The sequence below is a fragment of the Lissotriton helveticus genome, chromosome 6 (genome assembly GCF_964261635.1).
Source record: "Lissotriton helveticus chromosome 6, aLisHel1.1, whole genome shotgun sequence".
NCBI lineage: Eukaryota > Metazoa > Chordata > Amphibia > Caudata > Salamandridae > Lissotriton > Lissotriton helveticus.
This window is the reverse complement of record NC_136067.1, coordinates 809702607-809716860: the sequence shown is the minus strand read 5'-3', so window position 1 is coordinate 809716860 and position 14254 is coordinate 809702607. Positions and strand designations below refer to the sequence as shown.

The 14254-nt window shown below is 47.8% G+C and overlaps 1 protein-coding gene across 1 annotated transcript in view; it reads right to left on the bottom strand.

Annotated features, from left to right (window-relative positions):
- The window catches only part of ASCC3 (activating signal cointegrator 1 complex subunit 3), a 2002173-nt gene that overhangs the window by 437879 nt on the left and 1550040 nt on the right, over positions 1 to 14254 (bottom strand). Inside the window, exon 30 of the mRNA XM_078648375.1 lies at positions 2701 to 2843. Coding sequence (XP_078504501.1) covers positions 2701 to 2843 — 143 coding nt within the window. The remainder of the gene's footprint in view (positions 1 to 2700; positions 2844 to 14254) is intronic.

Sequence of the window (14254 nt, the reverse complement as noted above, 5' to 3'; positions counted from 1 at the left end):
GAATAGGACCAAATGCTGTGGATTCCCTATCCTCAGTGTAACAGTGTCCAATAATTAAGCATGGCAAATTGAATGGGAAACCAATAAGGCCCCGTAAAAAAATTCTGGCAAGTCATACCATAATAATAATAATTTCTGAAATGGAAAAAAAAAATGCAACAGGAACGGGGGGGGGACTGTTAATCATGAAGAAAGTAGGGATAGGAATTGAAGACAAGTAGGGCCCACGGTATTGGACTGTCTATCAAAAAGAATGCGCTCAGCGTTCTTTATCTTATCTTTTCGAGACATCAACAGCCTTTTGTTCTCAAATTTGGCAAGCCGAGCTCTGAGCTGAATCTTGGCATCGAGAATCTGACAGAGAACGGAGAACAACTGGCTACGCCAGAAAAGCTGTTAAGTGTTTTTTGATTCATAGAGATGAAATGATTAGGGGCTTTTTTTTTATTATGAGGGTTCATACTTTATAGTAAGTTTTATGTACTGTGAAAAGCAACTGCCATTTTACCTTGAAGTTAGAAAACGAAATTTGTTATGGTTGTGGCTTTGTTTTCTTTCAGCAGAGACCAAATAAAAATGCTATACATTTTTTACATATTTGAAGAGGCTTGTCTTGACATTTTCCCAACACAATCTTGACAAAGGGTTTACTCGATCCATGTAGTATTTCTAAAGATTAAAATCCTATAATGATAGATACAAATATATCGGAAATCCCTTGAATAAAGATTTGGCAGGCAGCAGCAAAATCTTTTATTATTATCTCTTCTATATAAAGAGAACGCCTATGAAGTTATGCTCAGATGGTACTTGACCCACAGGCGGCTGGTGTCAGGGCAGAGTAGGGGAGGGGGGATGACGCACTTCCCGGGGGAATTTTTTTTTTAGGACTTACCTTCAGCCAGCCGCATTGCGGTCTTCTGCTCCTCTGCAGACAGGCTTCCAGAATTCCCTATGGCCAATCCTGGCGCTGCTCTCAGTAGCATAAGAGCAGCTACAGGATTGGCCTCAGCGATCTCGATTAGCGCTCCCAGAGACTGAGAGCCTGTGCCTGCAGTCTCCAACCTGGCAACAAAGCAGCTCGGGTTGGAGACACCTTCAGTGCGCATGTCGGTATAGCCGTCATGAGACAGGCAGCCAAACCCACATGCGTACTGAAGGCAGTGCTTACCACTCCTCCCTCAGTGACTGTCATCCCTCTGGCCTGACCCCAAGACTCCGCACCGTTAGAGAAAAAATAAAACGATAATAAAACGAGTTTCAAACCCATTTTATTACTGTTTCAATTTTCTTGTTTTAGAAGGTGCTGGCGAGGGGGGAGGCGGGGGTGCATAGCGGAGACGCTGCACTGACATGACCCCAATACACTTAAAACTCAGAGGGAGGCTCAGATGGGTGCTGAACACTCAGTGAACATACATTCATATGTGGTGGGAATGTAAAGCTGTGAAAGGCATTTGGGAAAAGGACCCGAGGTAAATAAAAGACTTAACAAGGGTTGAACTGAGACTAGAACATTTGGCTGGGCTCTTACCTCCTGTACAGATAAACCCATTTCACAGATGCTACTAGTAGCCAAGAATACCACTGCCCAAAAATGTAAAGCATTGGACCCACCCAAATTGAGCTGGTGGTTGACTTAAGTCTGGGAAAAGTTACAGCGGTATTTAAGGAGAACATTTCATAATCTGAAAGAATATGGCAACCTTTCAAACATATGCAAAAAGTTAATTTTCGACAACAGACGCCCTCCCCCAAATTTGATCGGTCAAGCCGGTGTGATCATATTACCACAGAGAACCACGGACCAACGATCAATTGAATGAGGAACAAATGACGCAAGACCCTTAATGCATCCAATTCGAAATCAGGATGGTTGGATATTGGTAGTGTTGACAAAAAATAAGGGGACAGAGGATGCAATGTGGCCTCCCAACTAATGTCCTCGCTCTTATAGCACACAGTTTTGGTAGAGACTTGATGTATTTGATTACTAGAGCTTAATGCTGGCTGCGAAGTTCAAATCCATTAATAAAAATTACCTGTTACTCTCAAGTAAAACATTTTAAAATAAAGTTGTTAAAAATCTTATAATGTGAAAATAACATTTTAGAGAATGTAATCAGTTACGCTAAGCAGACACTGGTATGTCTCAGATAAGTAGAGATTAGTCTGACAAATAAGGCGAAGAAGGTTAAATACTTACCGGCTATTTTAAAACCAAATAATAAAGCAATACAGCAACATTTTAGACATGTATTCGTGGGTAAATAATGCCTAGACGAATCCACATTTCATGACTTATCTATGCAGACTTCTTGCTATAAGTTTGCAGTCAGAGGGCTATATACACACAACAAGGGCCATCTTATGGTTATAGCACACTGTCCCACTCTATGCCAGGCGCAGACTAGGGGCCTGGAAGTTGCACACGGATCTCTGCAGCAGGCACATTAACCCAATAAACTATCCTACCATTATCGTGAGAATGTGCTACTATAACAGGAGACAAGCTCAGATGCAGCTGTGTGGACTTGCTTTGTGGGAACCTACACTAGTATAATGCGATTAGGAAAAAATGCATAAACAGTCCTCTATGGTTTGCAAAAAAATAAAAATAGAAAAATGAATGTCTCCCATGCAGTTGTTTCAGCCGCCCACTGGCGAGCTGTGTGGGACATAAACAGAGAATTCGCCTACCTCCCTCTCATCCATATTCAGCCACTGCTTTGGATCATCCTCGGTGGCTAAGAACGCAATCAGTTCCAAGGCAGTGAGTCGAGTTTGACGTCTGGAGGATACGAAGATAAGCACCGGCTTGGCGGGAGAATGGCTCCGAATCGCTGAGGAAACAGAATCGCAAGCGCCTCGTTAGAATACATTTAGTGTCGCACAAGCAGGATCTCTTTTCGCTCGGTTTAAGAAAGCAAAACATTTTCAGAGGCAATGTCAACATAAGGCGAGGAGTGCAGACACAGCCCAGGCCCGCTCGGCCATTATTTCACTGTGCCAGTCCTGAAAAGAAATGCATTTTGGGGGGTGCCCTCCCGCATGGATATCTGTGCCTAAAACCAAGTCTGGAATGCACCAAAAGTCATCCTCAGCTGAAGGTTCGCCCAATGGTTATTATGGTCTGCGCCAGTATCATGTTTTTCCAGTGGGCACCATTTTCCATAAGTGTAGATGCTTTGCATACCCACAGTCACTCATTAAAAAACTTGGTAAAAGACTACTGACCTAACTCTTTTCTAGAGTGAAAAGCTATGGCGAGATATGTACGAAGACATATAGTGTGTCAAGTTTTCAAAGATTGTGCATAATGAGGGGCAAAGAATAGCACAGGGTCCGAGAACCCTTTGATCCTCATAAACATACATAACAAGCACTCGTAGAATTGTGACCAGCTACCTGTGCTATTTAGAAATAGTTTAAATGTGACATCAAGCATATTAACCAGCAAGGCTGCAATATTTGGGATGAGACGGGGCCATCACAGCTCAGTAATGCTGCAATACCTTACTTGGGTAGTGCCGGTCCTACCTAGCAGGCTGCTGCCCTTGCAATGGAGAAGAACAGGGACATACCACCTTGATCTAACACAATCTGGTTGAGATAATGAAATAGATTTAAAAAAAAGAAACACTATCATAAAATATCACTTTATTGGCATGATATAGAGGAGTAACAACAACAATAATGATTATGGTAAGAACATGTTCAATGAAGCATCTTGGGGCTAGGTGCAAGGAACAAGAATAAATAAAGAATACAAAGAAGGGCAGATTCCAAACATACAGCAGTAGACAAAGCTAGACACATAAAGACAGGGAAGATCTACAACTGGCAAAATAAATTAGATTTAAATGTGCATTTGAAAGCTCCAATGAAGGAAATACCACAAAGCTTGAGAGGAAGATCATTCCATAGCTTAGGCCCCACCACACCAAAAGCTTTGACACTGGAACACATCCACTTAAACGAGGGCAGGCTCAAGTAAAGCAAGGAAATCATATTTAAATCTGAACAGCGGATAAGGATCCTCAGGCTGGACAGAAAAGCAGACACGGAGTTCTGGAAAACTCAGATTGATGAACGCCACTACAAACAACTGGAGTGCAAATAAAGAATAAGATAGGACAATGCTGGCAGGAGCATGTTTAAATCCACCCTGAGAAGCTACCAAAAAATGATTCGGACCATCAAACATGCCGCTCTGGAGGACCGCATTAATGTCTGCACCAACAGTTGCAAAGACATTTTCACCATTGTGGAGGATCTCACCTCCCCAGCAGGCGCCTCCTACTTTACCACCCCTTTGAGAACCTCTGCAACAATCTCTCTCAAAGATTCAGCAACAAAATCACTGTCATTTACAGCAAATTCAACCCTCATCTGGATCCAACGGACCTCGCCAAACGCTTCCTGATGTTATCCAAAGACCGAATCTAACCACATGGCCCCTTATCACCTCAGAAGATCTGCTGCTACCATGACCTCCATCCAGTCTGGGGACCCATCAAAACCACTACCCCACCTCACCTACTCCAGAGGACTGCAACCCAACAGCGCCATGTTCACAGCCATTCTCAACGTCTCCACCTCTATCACAACCTTCCCAGACACTTGGAAGCAAGCAACTGTCCCCCCATTGCTGAAGGAACCCTCTGCAGACCCTTCAATGATCACTCACTACAGGCAGATTTCCCTGCTACCATTCTGGGGTAAGGTCTGTGAAAAGATCATCAATTGACAACTCACCGAATACCTCATTGACCACCAACTCCTCATCACCAATCTGGTTTCAGACCCAACCACATCACGGAAACTGTCCTATTCGCTGCCATGGATGACACTCACATGACTCTGGATGTAGGAGACACCGTAGCCCTCATGCTCCTGGACTTTTCCACAGCATTTGACATGGCCCCCCACCCTGCCCTCATCCAATGCCTAAACAACACTGGAATCCAAGGATATGCACTTTAATGATTCTGGAATGGAAGGCCTAGTCAGCTAGCCTGGTACAGTACACCTCAGATGCCCGCAACCTAATCTGTGGAGTTATGCAAAGATCCTACCTATGCCCGACCCTCTTCAACACATACATGATCACTCTAGACAGGATCATTTGCTCTCACATCAACTTCCTTTCCTACGCCGACGACGCCATACTCATTCCCTGCCTCATGGACAAGGAACTCAGTACCGACATCAAGTTCAATGCCTGTATGACTGAAATCGCAGATTGGTTGAAGACCAACTGTCTGAAGCTGAACACCGACAAGACTGAAATTGTGATCTTCGGATAGAGTACTTCACCATGGAACTCCACCTGGCAGCCAACAGAGGTAGGACCGATCCCCAACCCCACCACCCACGCCAAGAAGGAGTAGTTTCTGTCCTGTAACTCCAGTTCTGTAGTAGGGGTATCTCTGTTATAGTCATAATCTAGTGAATATTCCCGCCCATTTGTGTGGACCCCGGAGCAATCAAAAATAATCTCTTACAGTGTCAAAAAATGCAGAAATGCATAGACACTTAAGAGAGAATTTAAAGACAGATAATGCAGCCAAAAAAAAGGCTACACTGTCCAGTACTTCAACTAGAAATTCCACCACAAAATCCACAAAACAGCAAAGCCTGTACAGATTTCCCTTGCTTAACAGCAAAATCCCTCAGGAATGATAGAGAGAAGAACCTGGACAGACAAGCCCCATAGGCTGCCATTATGTGGCTTAAATAGGATACTGTGCCTTTAAGGAACCTTCCAGAACCTTCTCCCAGTATCCCAGAATGCATAGCAGGTCCAACTTAGTTTCAGTTCTTTTTGAAGGCGTAAAAAACGCCAGACCTGTAGCATTATGCACCTGAACAAATCTCCACCGGGGAGGCGGGAGGGCGCTTATGACTATAACAGAGATACCCCTACTACAGAGTTACAGGACAGAAACTACTCCTTCTGTAGTAGGGGATCTCTGTGTATAGTCATAATCTAGTGAATAGAATGGCAAGCCCATCCCCACATCAAGCGGCGGTGGAGAGTATGAAATTACGCCACTATTGTGCGAACAAATTCCGCAGCGAAGCCTGCCCAACCTGAGCGTCTGCCCTGGCATCAGTGTCCAGGCAGTAATGTTTAGCAAAGGTATGGACCGACTTCCAAGTGGCCGCCTTGCAGATCTCTGCAAAGGGAACATTACGAAGCATAGCTGTCGTGGCAGCTTTGCCTCTGGTGGAATGAGCCTTAGGTTTACCCCCTAAGGTCTTATTAGCTTTGCAGTAACACAATTGTATGCAGGACACAATCCACCTCGAGATGGACTGTTTAGAGGTAGCAAGACCTGTCCTGACTGAGCCATAATTAATGAACAATTGATCTGACCTACGAATATCTTTAGTCTTATCAAGATAAAACTTCAGCACCCTCCTCACATCCAGGGAATGTAAAGACCTTTCCGCTGGAGATGACGGATTCTGAAAGAACGTAGGCAAAGTGATAGTCTGATTGATATGAAAATCAGAAACAACCTTGGGAAGAAACTTAGGGTGAGTACGCATAACAACCTTAGCAGCATGAAATACAGTATAAGGTTCTTGGCAACACAACGCCTGAATTTCACTCACCCTGCGGGCCGATGTAATGGCCACGAGGAACGCCGCCTTCCAGGACAGGTGCTGCAACGAAGCCTTATGAATAGGTTCAAAAGGCTCCTTCATCAATCTGGACAGCACCACATTCAAGTCCCACGAAGGCGAAGGAAGCCTGACAGGAGGGAACACTTTCTTCAAGCCTTCCAAAAAATCTTTGATCACAGGGATCTGGAAGAAGGAAGTCTGTGAAGGGCCTTTCCTGTAGGCAGTCAAAGCAGCCAGATGAACCTTAATGGAATGGACATTAAGGCCCGACTGCGCCAGATGCAGTAGATATGGAAGGATGACATCTTCCTTGCATGTCGTAGGGTTAAAGTTCTTAGACTTGCACCAGATGCAAAATCTCTTCCACTTGTAAGCATAAGAAGTCCTAGTGGAAGGGCGTTTAGCCTCCTTCAGTATGTCCATACAATCCTCTGGGAGATTCAGATGGCCATATTGCACTATTTCAGGAGCCATGCCGCCAAACTCAAAGACGAGAGGTTGGGGTGCACCATCCGCCCCCCGAACTTCGTGAGAAGGTCCGGCCTGCACGGCAGCTTCATGTGAGGAAGGAGAGACCGGTGAAGCAGGTCCGTGAACCACCACTGTCTGGGCCATTCCGGGGCAATCAGAATCATTCTCGCCCTGGATTGGGACAGCTTGATGAGAACCGCCGGAATCAGGGGAATTGGTGGAAAAGCGTACAGAAAGCTGTTCGACCAGTTGATCCATAACGCGTTCCCCAGCGTCCCCGGCTGGTAGTACCTGGAGGCGAAGCCTCGGCATTTTCTGTTTTCGGCGGTGGTGAACAGATCTACGTCTGGAGTCCCCCACCTTGCGAAGACTTCTCCCAGAACTTCGTCGCTTATGACCCATTCGTGGTTTTCCTGAATGAGTCTTCTCAGTTCGTCTGCCTGAACATTCTGCACACCTGGCAGGTGGGTGGCCGTTATCGACAGTCCTCGAGCCAGAAGCCAGTGCCAGATCGCCTGCGCCTCCTGCGACAGAGTGCGCGATCTCGAGCCCCCCTGCTTGTTGAGGTAATACATCGTTGTCGTGTTGTCTGTCTGAACAAGCAGAGAGTTATTCTGAAAGGACGGGTGAAAAGCCTTCAGCGCCAAGTGCACAGCCCTGAGTTCCAGGAAATTGATGTGGTACGTGGCCTCCGTCTGGGACCACGTCCCTTGAATCTGCAGGTCTCCGGAGTGCGCTCCCCAGCCCTGGAGAGAAGCATCCGTCACGATAGTCTGTGTGGGAATGTCCCTGTGGAAGGGAACCCCTCTGAGAAGATTCTCCTTCGAGCACCACCACTTCAGAGACTGAAGAGCATGTAGAGACAGTCGTATCTTGTCGTCCCAAGATCCTCTCCTCTGGTCCCATTGATCCTCCAAGCACTCCTGCAGCGGTCTCATGTGCAGCCGCGCATGTGGCGTCAGGAAGATACATGAGGCCATCGATCCCAGCAGAGAAGACACCGTCCTCACTGTCGTGGATGGAGTAGACATGAGAGCCTGAGCCTTCCGAAGGAGTGATAAACGTCGCTCCTCCGAAGGAGACACGCTTGCTGACAGCGTGTTGATGGAGGCTCCCAAGTACTGGATGCACTGGACCGGAGTCGGGACAGACTTGGACATGTTGATGTGCAACCCCAGCTTGTTCAAGAGAACGCACGTCCTCTGGAAGTGTGCTTGAGCTTCCGAGAAGGAGGAGGCCTTGATCAACCAATCGTCCAGGTACGGGTAGACAAACACCTTGTTCTTCCTCAGGTGTGCCGCTACCACTGCCATGCATTTCGAAAATGTCCTGGGTGCAGACTTCAGCCCGAAGGGAAGCACCGTGTACTGATAGTGATTGGTGCCGACTTGAAAGCGCAGAAACTTCCTGTGTTTGCATGCAATAGGCACATGGAAGTATGCATCCTGTAGATCTATGGCACACATCCAATCTCCTCGTTGCAGCTGAGGGTAGATCTGATGCAACGACAGCATGCGAAACTTTTCTCTGCGAATCCACTTGTTTGCCTGTCGCAAGTCCAGAATAGGCCTGAACTCGTTCTTGTCCTTCTTGCGGACGAGAAAGAACCGAGAGTAAAGACCTCTTCCTCTTTGAGACAGAGGTACGTCCTCTATCGCCCTTTTTCTCAGCAGGATGTCTGCCTCCGCCTGGAGCTCGCGCAGCTGGTACTGCGAGCTGACCGGAGGGATCGATGGAGGAGGGCTGATGAACCGAAGACAGTATCCATTGCAAACAATATTCAGCACCCACTTGTCCTGAGTAATTTTTCTCCACTCTGCCAGAAAAAATTGAACGCTTCCCCCCACCGGAGCGGGTAACGGACGAGGGGGAAGTAACCGCTCAGGGTCGAGACCCGGCCGGGCCCTTGGTCGCGGTAGAGGACTGCTGTCTACCTCTACCCCCCTGGCGTTTCTGGAAGGGCCTTCTGTACTGCTGCTGTTGCGGCTGCTGCTGATGCTGCCCAGAAGACTGTCCCCTTCCTCGACCCTGCGACCCGAACCGTCGCTGGAACTGGCGGTAGGGTTTCTTCTCCTTGGGCTTCTCCAGGCCCACCGCCGTCAGGGTCTCAGCCTCGGCCTTCATCCTGGCCATTTCATCATCCGCGTGTTTCCCGAAGAGGGTATCTCCGGAAAACGGCAGATTCGCCACACGTTGTTGCGCTTCAGGCCTAAGGGACGTCAACCTGAGCCAAGCATGGCGCCTCTGGTTTATACCGTGGCAGTATCCATGCGCGGACAGCAGGGAGATATCTGCCGCGGCACTAATGGCCTGGTTAGAGACCAGCATCCCCTCCTGGACGATCTCCATGAAGTCCTCTCTGCGGTCGCGAGGAACGAGGTCCGCAAACTGCTCCATCGAGTCCCACAGCGAACGGTCATATCGTCCCAACAGAGCCGAGTCACTGGTGGCCTTCATCGTTGTGGAGGACGTCCCACACTCCTTCCGTCCAGCCGAGTCCATCCAGCGGCTCTCCTTATCAGGAGGCACAGTGGATGCAGGGGAGGTGGCATGGAGCTTCCGAGCCGCTGTCACGATCACCGAATCCGGTGTCGGGTCCTTTCTCAAGAAAGCTGGGTCCGACTCTGGAGCTCTGTATTTCTTGATGAGCCTGGAGGGCGCAGACTTCACCACCGCCGGTGTTAGGAAGAGCTGTTCCGCAGGCTCAGGGAGCCCTGGCACCAAAGGTAGTAGGGGGCGAGACAGGTGTTTCTTATTTAATGTCTCAAAGATCACAGAAGTTGAAGGCGTAGGAGCTGTAACCTTGATCCCCAACTTCGCCGCCCCACGCAGGAGAACCTCCTGAAACGTACCAATGTCATCTACTGGGGACACCCTAGTCTCCGGTGAATCAGATAACGTTGGCGAGTAGGAACGGGTCCCCGAGGTAGAACGGGACCGGGACCTATGCCTCCTATGGCGATGCCTGGATCTCGATGAAGACCCGCGACCACTCCTAGATCTGTCTCGTTTACCCGAGCGAGACCTAGATCTCTTGGGCCTGGGCCTGCCCGTAGGCCTCCCCGGGTCAGACGTCTTAGGCTTCGGAAGAACCTTCGACTTAGGAGTCTTCTTCGGGGGTGTCGGGTACTTGGGTACCGACACCGATCTCGGCGGAACCGGTGGAGGAGGCGGAACCGGAACCGGGACCTTCGGAGCCGGCAGGGGAGGCAACGGGGGAGGGGTCGGAGCCCTCGGAGGCGGACCCCTGGGTAAAGGAGGCGGAGTAGGCTTCTTCGGGGTATACACCACGGAATACGCCGTTCCCGGCGAGCCACCACCATGTCCAGACTGTGGGGAGCCCCCCACAGTCCTGGGCCTGTCCTGACGACCTCCTGATGCCGAAGACCGGTGCCCAGACATCGAATGTGGGTCCTTCGACGGCGATCGGCCCTTCAGCGTCGACCGTTCCACACTCCTCGACGTCGACCGGTGTCTATGCCTCGACGTCGACCCCGACCAGATGGATGAACCGCGAAATCTCGACGACGAGCGATGGCGCCTCGACGGCGACCTCGACCTCTTAGATCGCCTCGACGTCGACCTCTTAGACCGTCTCGACGTCGATCTCTTAGACCGTCTCGACGTCGACTTCCTCGGCGCCGGAGACCTCTTCCGTCTCGACGGCGACCCTGACGACGAGGATCCCCTCGACGACGATGACTTCGACGGCGAACGGCGGTGTCGCCTCGACGGCGAGCGCCGACGCCGGGTCCTCCGATGTCGTCCACTCGACGCCGACGACGAGGAAATCGACACCGGCTTCGACGGCGGCCTGAAAACGTCCCTCGACGTCGACGGGCGACGTTTTCTCAACCCAGAGCCCTGGGGAGACCGGGAACTGGCCGTGGACCTTCCTCTCGACGTCGTGGTCATAGCCACTGACCCAGACGGAGATTTTGGACGAGAGCCGGACTTCCTGCCCCTGGGGAGCCCCCCAGAGGCCTCAGCATGGGCAGAAGGAGCCCCTCCTGACCCACCTCGAGCCTTCAATCTTCTTTCTTCAAGTCCCTGAAGTCTGATTTTTCTCCTGTCCTTCAGGGTCCTTCCAGAGAAGCCTCTACAGATCACACACTCCTCAGGGATGTGGGAAGAGGGAAGGCAGAGGATACAGACCTCATGGGGGTCTGATTTGGCCTTCTTCCTGGAGCACTCCGGGCATTTATCAAATAATGCAGGCATTATTGACAACAAAAGAGTGCAGAAACCCAAGAAGAAAGTCACCAAAGTACTCTGAAAGCACAAAAATCGAATTTAGTGCAAAAAACACCAACAAAACCCTTGAAAAGGGAGAGCTCAATGCTCCAGGGTCCTGCTTGCAGGAGCCGGAAAAAAGAACTGAAACTAAGTTGGACCTGCTATGCATTCTGGGATACTGGGAGAAGGTTCTGGAAGGTTCCTTAAAGGCACAGTATCCTATTTAAGCCACATAATGGCAGCCTATGGGGCTTGTCTGTCCAGGTTCTTCTCTCTATCATTCCTGAGGGATTTTGCTGTTAAGCAAGGGAAATCTGTACAGGCTTTGCTGTTTTGTGGATTTTGTGGTGGAATTTCTAGTTGAAGTACTGGACAGTGTAGCCTTTTTTTGGCTGCATTATCTGTCTTTAAATTCTCTCTTAAGTGTCTATGCATTTCTGCATTTTTTGACACTGTAAGAGATTATTTTTGATTGCTCCGGGGTCCACGCACATGGGCGGGACTATTCACTAGATTATGACTATACACAGAGATCCCCTACTGCAGAACTTTGGGATAGTCATCAACAGCAAACTCGACATGATCGTCCAAGTCAACGCTGTCATTGCCTCGTGCTTCCATACCCTGAAGATGCTGAGAAAGATTTTCAAATGGCTCTCAATCAGCACCCAGAAAACCATCTTGAACGCCCTTGTCGCAAATAAGCTGATTTACAGGAACACCGCCTATGCTGGGATAAAAATAACACTCACCAGAAGGCTGCATAGCATTCAGAACTTGGCCGTCAGAATCACTCTCAATCTCCAATGCCCCACTCGCATCATACACACCGGTAGGAACTCCACTGGCTTCCCATACTCAAACAAATACATTTTAAACTTCTCATCCACAAGTTCAAGGCACTACATACCACTAGCCCAGCATATCTCAACATTCTCATTTGTTTTCACAAACCTTCAAGACACCTTCACTTGTTTGCACTCCAACTTGCATACGGAAAGCAGATCCAGTGGTCAAGCCTGTTCCTACATCACTAAAAGCATGGAACAACCTGCTGCTATGCACAAGAGCACACTTCTTGCATCTTGCACAAAGTTGAAGACGTAGCTTTTGGAATATTCCTGCTGTGCTCTAGGTTGGGCTAGACTCACACCTAATCATCATCAGGATACCCTCCTGGGTGATAGCGCACTCCACAAATCTACATAACATAACATGGTACCAGCCTATCTTTTTAATCAATGCAGAGATCGAAATCTTGGCAAAGGTGCTTGCAAATAGACTGGCAGCTGTAATCATAACCACCAAACACCGAGACCAAAACAACTTTATGCTTGGTTGGGGAACCAGACACAGCCTATGACGAGTTAAAACTGCATTTGCACATCCCCTTGAAATCACAGAACATGTGCCCTCTTTCTTGAAGACTTTGATAAAGCATTCAACTCTGTGAAATGGGAGTTCCTATGGTAGATCGCACAAAAAAATATCTCTGGGTTCTCTCTCTTGGCTTTTGTGCACACTCTTTACTAACAGTCTTGGTAACAATTAAGGATGAGTGGTGTACAATTATCCAATTTCCCCAATGAAAGAGATATGAGGCATGGCTGCCTGCTTTTACAGGTTTTATTTTGCACTGGCGGAAGATCCCATAGCAATTTAGATAATAAAGACAGTCTACAAGCATTCCACTGGGACAAAGGATCAGAGGACTGAGTGGTCTTATACGCAGAGGATATCCTACTTTTCCTTCATAAAACAATGGAGTTGTTATCCTCTAATAGATATCTTGGATCTCCATATTGAGGCATCAGGTCAGCTAGTATAAGTTAGCATTATTTCTGGTTGGGGAGGGCAAACCTGTAGAAGAGTGGTTAACAAGGCTAAGACTGTTCACTAACCGTTTTAAATATTTGGAGGAACGCAGTTCATGATATCTGACATTAAGCTGGGAACTTAACCTAGCATTTTGATTCCAAACTTGAAAAAAGACCACTGACGCTGGGATGCTCTTCCCATTACCACTCTTGGTCATATCGATCTTTAAGATGATAGCCCTAACCAAACTACTATGCATGATTCTGAATTATACCTATGAATTTCTAGAGCATTTAGTTTACATTATTAAAAGCATATCCCAAACGTCAACAAATATCCATTAATTTAATGAGAAAACAGCATTTAATTCACATACAGGGGTGTGCTTGTTGTAGGTGATATAGGACTGTATTATTGGGCTTCACAAATCAGTATTGTATATGAATGGCTTTTCAGGGACAGGGATGATCCAGCAATTTGTGGCAATTTGAATTTGTTTGTGGATCAACATTGCTAAAATTCTTATATAATGTCCATCCAGTCCCTGACATCCTCCTGGGACCCACGAAGGTGGTTTTGAGGTGCTGGCAGAGGGCTTTGAGATGGACTGGACGCCAGAATAAGAAAACACGCATGACCCTATTGTGGAATGGCTCACCACTTAATCTAGTATCATAACTAGAGGGATTACACAAATGGTACCTGAGTGGTATCTCTAAGGTGTGTAGGGTCCTGGTCATCTGAATAGATTCAAAATGCTCTCTGGGGAATTTGGTCTCCCAGTTTCTTACCTTTTACAAGTATAATATGTTTTTGACCAATATGGAGCCAGACTCACATCCCCTACACAATTCAGCTCATTAGAGGGTAACATTACCATGGAAATACAGGAAAAACATGAGATATCACAAATCAACAGTTCCCAGACAATAAATACCCCAGACACATTTACTTCTCTGTGGAGTACATAGGATTGTATATTGGTCTGTTGGTAGGTAAGGTGTAGTCTGAGGCTTGATTAGCTCCCTGTGAATTGACTATATTGGCATGCTTGTGCTTAAAATATCCCCTAAACCGAATACAGAGAATGAGC